Source organism: Myotis brandtii, unplaced genomic scaffold (assembly GCF_000412655.1).
Source record: "Myotis brandtii unplaced genomic scaffold, ASM41265v1 scaffold112, whole genome shotgun sequence".
Lineage (NCBI taxonomy): Eukaryota > Metazoa > Chordata > Mammalia > Chiroptera > Vespertilionidae > Myotis > Myotis brandtii.
The window spans coordinates 3163439-3172001 of NW_005353838.1; the positions used below are offsets into that span (position 1 = coordinate 3163439).

At 37.7% G+C, this 8563-nt stretch overlaps 1 protein-coding gene across 1 annotated transcript in view; it reads right to left on the bottom strand.

Moving 5' to 3' along the window:
* Nucleotides 1-8563, bottom strand: part of LRP2 (low density lipoprotein receptor-related protein 2) — a 177863-nt gene that overhangs the window by 66757 nt on the left and 102543 nt on the right. The window contains exons 39-44 of the mRNA XM_005857721.2: nt 8181-8420; nt 5468-5656; nt 2488-3408; nt 2200-2365; nt 1675-1833; nt 187-476 (exon numbers count right to left, since the gene is read on the bottom strand). Coding sequence (XP_005857783.1) covers nt 187-476; nt 1675-1833; nt 2200-2365; nt 2488-3408; nt 5468-5656; nt 8181-8420 — 1965 coding nt within the window. The remainder of the gene's footprint in view (nt 1-186; nt 477-1674; nt 1834-2199; nt 2366-2487; nt 3409-5467; nt 5657-8180; nt 8421-8563) is intronic.

An 8563-nucleotide genomic window follows, 5' to 3' on the forward strand; every position in this document is an offset into this window, starting at 1 on the left:
CAACCAAAAAAAACCTGTCAGTCTTCCTCTCAACATACAAACCCCCAAATCTATTTTTTGAATTACCCTGAAATCAAGAATTTGGATTTCGCTCTCCTTTTAGAGCTGAATATTCCTTGAGCTTTCCCTAAGTTGTCATCAATATTATTACTCTCCTGGAGTCTATCTTCATGGGCAATGCCTTACCTGGTGCACAAACATGGCTGCAGCCCCCGTTAAACTGGTCGCAAGGATTGCTACACTGCTGTGGGTGGTCCTTCACAACAACACGAACACTCATAAGCCGGAATGGAAAACTCGTGGTCATTGCAGTCTGGCCCGATCCATCATATTTGTTAGCTCGGTAAATTTTTCTTGTGGACCAGTCAGTCCAGTAAATATACTGGCCATTGATAGTCAAGCCAAAAGGACGCAAGATTGTGATGACAATGACCTCACGCTCCGTGCCCTTTAGAGTGCTGCGTTCAATCTTGCGCCTAAAACAAAGTTTAAAAAGAGAAAAAAAAGAAAAAGAAAATGCTGGAATCCAGAAAGAGTTAGTTCCTCAATTGGCAGCGCAATGCCTGGGCCTAACCATTGCTTTACACCATTGACTTTCTTTCTAAGTGGAGCATATGCCACAGGAAATGTTTCTTCTGATAATGGGAGGTCTTAATTTGCTTTATCAAACAATGGTATGTATAAATAATCAATTTCCAAATATAATTTACAAGTAATCCTATAAAAAGGACCAGGCTGACATTAATAACAGGAGAATATTGTGAAATAATATATGTAAAGCATAGAACTCAGTGTTTAGCACTCAGTAGTCACTTTTAGTTCATAATTATTCAATCTCATAACATAGATCAATTTTCACAGATACATTCACCAATCTAGAATATGGTGTTTAGCACTCAGTAGTCACTCAATAAAATGTTAATTACATTTCCCTTCCAACTCTCCAAATAAATTTTTTGATATGTCATTTACTGAGTATCTTGACGTGTTTACCAGGAATAATCCAAATTTAGACACAAAACATCACTATTTTGTTTCAAATGAGAAAAAATGAAGATCAGGTTGTCAAGTACGCAGTGTCTCAGGGCCAAAAACATAAGAAAACAGTCAAGAGAAATGAAGATTCCTGACATGCAGATACCAGCCGTAATAAACAAAATCATCTCATCTCTTCAACTATTCCATTAGGATGATGGGAATGTGAGTAATTTCAGGGATACTTGGAGAAGTTACATATGAAATTAGAGTTGATAAAGTATCTAAGGAAAACATTATGAAAGAACCTATTTGAGAAGATAACTGAAGTCAAGACTAAAGGAAAACATTTTTATAAGATACTAAACACTAAAGCCCAGAGAAAACTTCATATTAGTATGCATTTAAATGTCATGCATATTTTATGGTAATCACATGGGTCTAGTAGATTATAAATTGAGTGATTACATAATTCATCTAGTAATGCATTGTTAGATGCCTTTTAGTTCATAATTATTCAATCTTATAACACTGATCAATTTTCACAGATACATTCACCAATCTAGAATATAGTTCCTAAAACTGTGATTCTACATTTTGGCTATGTCTATTTGGCATTTTATATTTTCATTCCATTAAGCATTCCATTGTAAGTGGGAAGAAGAATCCACACCTACATGAATAACTAAAGACACATACAAACTAGCATCTGCCCAGTAGAGAAGGTCTTCCTCATGGTCCACAGTGAGCCCACAGGGCCAGACCAGGCTGCTGTTCACAACGGGTTCCCGAAAGTTGCCTCCCACTGTGGCTCTCTCGATTTTGGCATCAGTGCCCCAGGAACTCCAGTAGATATACCTAGTCATCCAAAGGGAGTCATAATTAATTCATCACAAGGAACCTCATAAGCTTTACTTGAAAAAGAATGTAAGCCATCTTCAACTGCAAGTTGACATTAATAAGGCAAATGTAACCCTACACCATCCCCACCCACACAACTTGCCCAAAAGGGATGTCCTGAGTCAGAGCATTGGGAGTATGCTGCTAACATGTCTAGCATCAGAATGAGCTCCTTCTCAGATAGTCACTCATGCTCTTTCACCCTTGTTACCTAGTGTTACAAGCCCAAAAAATGTTGGCCCTCTATGAACATAAAATAATGCCAGGCCCCTCTCCCTTCAGAAGTAAGCAAACAGAAATATAATAAAGAAGATGATGGCATACCCTCCGCAAGGATCTAACACAACTGCTCTTGGTTTTGTAACGTGGGCTATCACAGCACGCTGAGACCCATCCTCAGCCATGGAGTTAATTGTCTGGTTGGTGTAGTCACTATAATAAATTCTTCTATTGATCCAGTCAAAAGCAATGCCATCAGTAGTCCCTATATCTGGAGATACACCAACAAACACACATACATTAGAGTCTCAATATATATTTTAGAATCACCGGGTCATCCATGTGTATTGTTCTCACTGTGTCCAAGATAGGCTACACCTGGAGTGCTCTTACCTGAAACAACGACAGTGGGAGAACGGATCCCTGAATTAAGGTTTATATATGAAATCTGGCCATGGCTAGCTTCTAAATTTTGTGTAAAGTAAATTCTGTTATCGATGCTGTCGTAGTCCAGGGCCATGACATGTCCTCCCACACTTATTGCTTGGAAAGGTAGGCTGTGATCTTCAGGATCCAAGTGTAAGCTTCCCAAGGAATTCTCCAAGGCAAAGATGAGGAAATTTTCTTTTGGAATGACACAGCTTTTCCCATCATGGTCCAGGGTTCCAAAAACACAGCTACAGTTTGGAGTGTGCAAGCCAGGCATAGCAAAGCAGAGATGGGGGCATCCACCATTATTTTCCAAGCAGGGGTTGTTGTTAACCTCTGTTGGTGACCGGGGTTGGACACTCTGGTCAAAGACGGTCACATCTCTTAGCCAATCGATATTGTCCCTTATCACTGCTGGCGGTTCTGTGTTCCCTGGTTCCTTGCTAGCTTGGAAGATTTTTTTTAAGTTTCTGTCTACCCATATGATAGAATTTCCAAAAACAGTGATGGCATAAGGAGTTGGGTAACGACTGCCATAACGAATCACTTTCAATTCCTTTCCCTCAATATCGATCCTTGAAATTACATCTAAAGTATCATCGACCCAATAAACATAGCCATTGCTATGGTCTACTGCTACGCCCCGTGGCGTGACAATGCCCTCTGATACAAGCACTGTCCGATTTGTACAGTCAAGAAAAGCACGTTCAATCTTTGGGTTTTGTCCATAGTCAGCCCAGAAGAGGTATCTGTTCTTGGGGTCTACAATAATATCCCTGGGCATATCCACTATGACTCTAAGGAGAACACGGCGGTAGGTGGTATTGATCCGCAGAACTTCTATCAGTGATTCAGACTCAAAAGCATTTATGAAATAAAGATTTTCTGTTGGAAAAAAAAAGAAAGAACATATTGATGAATAGAAAACCAAGAAGAAAAAAGAGGATGCCTCTTCAAATTCAAAACAAAAGTATGTAAGGTTGAAGTTTGCCTCAGTATATATTGTCTTTTCCAAGATAATAAATGTCTCAGTTTAGACTTAGAAAAATGATTATTTACTCAGGATCTAAAGAGATTGTTTCTTCAAATATAAAGAGAATGTGCCTATCTTCAGCTTCTAAAGCACATTAGAATTCACAGCAAATGTCAGAACCCACTTTCTACTGTAAGATACATTTTTGCCCTGGCTGGATAGTTCAATTGGTTAGAGCATTCATCCTGATATGCCAAGGTTGTGTGTTCAATCCCCAGTTAGGGCATGTACAAGAAGCAACCAATGAATGCATGAATAAGTTGCCCAACAAATCAAGATTTCTCTCTCTCATCAATAATTTTTTTAAAAAGGTGTATTTCCAAGAATGTCCTTCCTTTCCTACCTGAATATTTAACACCTGAATCTTCAAAGACTCTAAATATACATCATCATGGTATACCTTCTACTTCAACATGATGAAAAGGAGTAAAGAGGGACAGTCATCAGGTTGTTGATCAATGTTATCAATGCTCCTTATGCTTAGCATTAATATGAGGTCTTGTCCTAGTCTTTCTAACTAGCATAGATATCTTGTCCTATTCTTTCTAACTAGCATAGATATTTTCTTCTAAAGCCACCGAAACAAAAGTGCATTTGCCTTTGAGCATTAGAGAACAATGTAAATACAAGGAGAAAAGGACCATGATGGCCCGGCTGGTGTTGCTTAGTGGTTGAGCATTCACCTATGAACCAGGAAGTCACGGTTCGATTCCCAGTCAGGGCACATGCCCTGGTTGCAGGCCTGATCTCCAGTGTGGGGTCTGCAGGAGGCAGCCAATCAATGGTTCTCTCTCATCATTGATGTTTCTATCCCTCTCTGTCTCTCCCTTCCTCTCTCTGAAATCAATAATAAAAAATAAAAATAAAAAGACCATGATGTTAGGACAGTATAATAGAAAGTGATCCCTAATGGATTCCATGTAGTTGAAAGTCTGTTAAACTATCTACCAAGGCACATTTACTTTGTTCCTATATCTGACTCAAACCTATTCTAGAGAAATCAGGCCAATATGCAGCTAATGATCTTACTCTTTTCATTTTCTCTCTCTAATTGGACTATAAATATATTCCAATCTGCTAATCCAGGGTTGGCAAACTTTTTCTATAAAGGCTTGTTAATAGTAAATAATTCTGGCTTTGCAGAGTATATGGTTCTTTCACAAGCACTCAACTCTGCCACTGTGACATGAAAGCAGCCATAAACAATACATAAACGAATGGGCATAGCTGTGTTCCAGTAAAACTGAACTTACAATAGGCAGTGTGCTACATTTGGCCCATAGGCCACAGACTACTGACCCCTGCTTTAACTATACACGCAGTAATAATATAGAAAATTCATAATCAAGAGTGAGATTTAGGAACCCAATTAAAGCTTTATCTAACCATACTACCATATTTACTATTTGCAATAAACTCTTATTATAGTACCTGTGACTTTTATTATATTTTAATATTTCTATGTGATGTCTACTTACCAAGCTGGATAACACTCAGTGATACTTATTTTTATAGAATGGCATTATATTCTAAAAATTATAACACATTTAACATATTTTATTCTCAGTGTACCATTAAAAATTAGTAGTATTTCAAAGTTAAGCTCATGAGACAGAGCAACTAAGTTAATGTAATGTTGGGTCAGGCATTTCAATAGAACTACAATAAAGAAAGTACCCAATCAAGAGGATTTTATAAGTTGACAAGAGGAAGCAATTAATAATTTGGCAATTAAAATTTCTCAGATATAAAATAAATACTTGCCATTTCATAATTTAGATTATATTTTAATATCAGAAAAACAGATCTGTACATGTATAATGTTAGACTAAACTTTCTAGAGTAAAATAAGGCGATAAAGATACAAATATAAAAAGGTTTTTCAATAAAATCAGTATACAGCTTACCTACCTGCTACCCAGTCCACTGCAATACCCCGCACTCCATTTTCTCCTATCCCTTGTGTAATGATGTTTGTAAAACTAGACCCATTGGGTTTGATTCTACGGATTGCATTATTAGATTTCTCAGAGATGCTAAAATCACACCAATAAATAAAGCCAGAAGATACATCAACATCCACATGCAGTGCATTTCGTCCTGGAATGTTTAAGAAAAGATCATTAAACAAGGCCTTAGCTGAAAGTAGAACTTTTAAATGTCTGTCCTTCCCCTCAAACCCTCATTCCCAATCCCCTGCTCTGACTATCCCCCCATTACAAAATAAAACTATTTGATTCCCAGTGGCAATAAGCAAACCTACCATCCAGGTGTTGGTTTCTCACAATAAGGAGCACTGGCTCCTGGGAGAAATGGCTGATTAAAGTTTTGGAGTGGGAAGGTATGAGGTGAACCTGGAACATCTTACGAAGCAAGGAAGCACTCAAATACTAATGGCACCATGTCAAAAGAACACAGGCAGGCTGCCCAGCCGGTGTGCTCAATGCTTGAGCATCAACCTATGAACCAGAAGGTCACAGGTTGCAGGCTCTATCCCCACTGGGGGGCGTGCAGGAGGCAGCCAATCAATGATTCTCTCTCATCATTGATGTTTCTATCCCTCTCTCCCTCTCCCTTCCTCTCTCTGATATCAATAAAAACATGTTAAAGAAAAAAAAAAAGATAGAAAAAGAATACAGGCAGCCACTTTAAGAGGTTCTCCCTGGCCAACATGGATCAACTGGAGCCTCAGAAGAGTAATTATGTCAAATGATTTATAACACGTTGCATTAAAAAATAAAAGTTTGAGTCACGGTGATAATAAATTTTTTAAAATTCTAACGGGGTAAACAGGACAGCTCTCCTAGAATATTATCTTATAAATGTAGAAGAAATGCTAGAATAAGAAAATCACCATTTTGCAATCCTAATTAAATAATCATTTCAAACAAGGATCATCAATGGCTGCTAAAACCAATGGGTAGCAGGCACTTGAGAAGCAAGATATTCACAGACTGCTAAAGTGTGATGCCAAAAAATTTCATACAAATTACAAAGGGAAAAATATACCTTTAAAAGGTAGGCATTTTATGGTGACTACCTTAACCAAGTGATCAAGTTTAAGTATCACTAAGAGAAGAACAAGCTGACATTGTTCTTTTTTTTCTTTTCTTCTTAATAAGATTCTGTATCAAGTACATAGCATCACCTATGAAGTATTCTTGCCAAATGTGTTCAAATCCAATCTAATCAAACAATTAGGTCTAACTTTCATTTCATGGGAAATGCAAAGTAAAATTGACTAACAGGTTAAGTGACAACAGAAGGAAATAATGAGACAAATCCTCTAAAAGTCAACCAGTCTGTCACTTAAAAAAAAAATCAGGGGCAACTACTACCAATCAAAAGAAACTGAAGAGACATTCCAAATATAATGCATGAATCTTGATTAGATCTTGGCTGCAACACAACAGCTATAAAAAATTTTCTGAGGCAAACTACAGAAATATAAATACGAATATTGATGACAATGTCCGTACAGGGTGGGGCAAACGTAGGTTTACAGTTGTGAGTTCATGAAACAAATTTATTCTTGCATCATTATTTATTAATTATTGTATTCTTCCCATATGAACAACTGTAAACTTACTTTGCCCCACAACCACACACAAATTGAGAGCTCAAATGTGGTGACAATTGTTGGATCTAAGTAAGAGCATAAGAATGTTTAACCGTATCTTCCAACTTTTCTACACTTGAAATTTTTCAAAATGAAAGGTTGGGAGAAAAAAATTATTGATTTTATAATATCTTTACAAGATGGTAACATGGATTCATTACTTTTTAAATATGAGAAAACAAAGATGTGTCAGGAGAACATGTCATCAAGCAGGAGTACGTGTGGTGCCAGACACCTTCATCATATGCTTTTCTATCTCTTCTGACCATTTCTCCCAATGTTCATTCCCTTCACCCTTTGTCTTCCCTCTCTACCTTTTATTTCTATCATTAGCCTGTGACACACTCCTTCTGAAACTACTAAAATCTTAGTTCCTCTTTTGGTAGCATACATCTAGAAACCCCTGGGCTCACCTCGGAAGCTAGTGATCATTTTATACATTCACCGTATATAAGCTTAAAGTGCTACAAAAATATAGTTATTAAGGAGAGACTAACACTTTCAGCTCATTTATTTCAAGTCATCAAATATATATTGATAATGATATTTCATTATCATTCTAAATAATAGTATAATTTCTACCCTAAATCTCCATTAATCCTCAGAATTAGGTCCGGTTCTCTGACCACCAAATCTGTAGTACTTCTTGCAATCTTGTGCTACCTTCTATATTGTTCTAGGACTGTCATTCTCACTGTGGTCCAAGGACCAGTAACATTAGCATGCCCTGGGAACTTGTTAGAAATGCAGATTCTCTAGCCCCACCCTAGACTACTAAATCAGAAAATCTGTGGATAGGGTCCAGGTCTGTGTTTTAACAGCCGTTCAATTCTGATCACACTAAAATTTGAGAACCACTAGAGGCTGAGCCAGTTTATTTAAAGGGAAAGAAAGACAAGATTCATTATATGCTGAACTCATACATGGAAAAATGCTTTGCAGCACCAAAGATTTCCATATGGCACCAGATGGAGTCAAATCTTACGTATACTGTACTCGGCATACCTTGGCCTGCCACTGGCACCATGGCTTCTGAATGATCTGACAGGTCCAAGCTAAAGCCTCTGATTGCAGACAGCATTGAAACAACAATGAAAGAGCTGTACGGAGAGCAGGTCTGATGATCAGGATTGAGTTTAAATCCAGTGGCACAGGCGCACGAGAAGAGTCCTCCCGGTACAGGCAGGCACATCTGCTGACAGGCATTCACGTTGTTGCTACAGCCATTTGAGGATCCAGCAGAGCCTAAATGAAATAAAAATTAGTGACCCTACCTACTTGCCTCTCCATCTCAAACTTTTAAAATTGGGTCACCAAATAATTCATTATAAAAATTAATAACAAAATATGGGGTATGGGGAGAGATTAACCAAAGGGAAAAAAAAAAT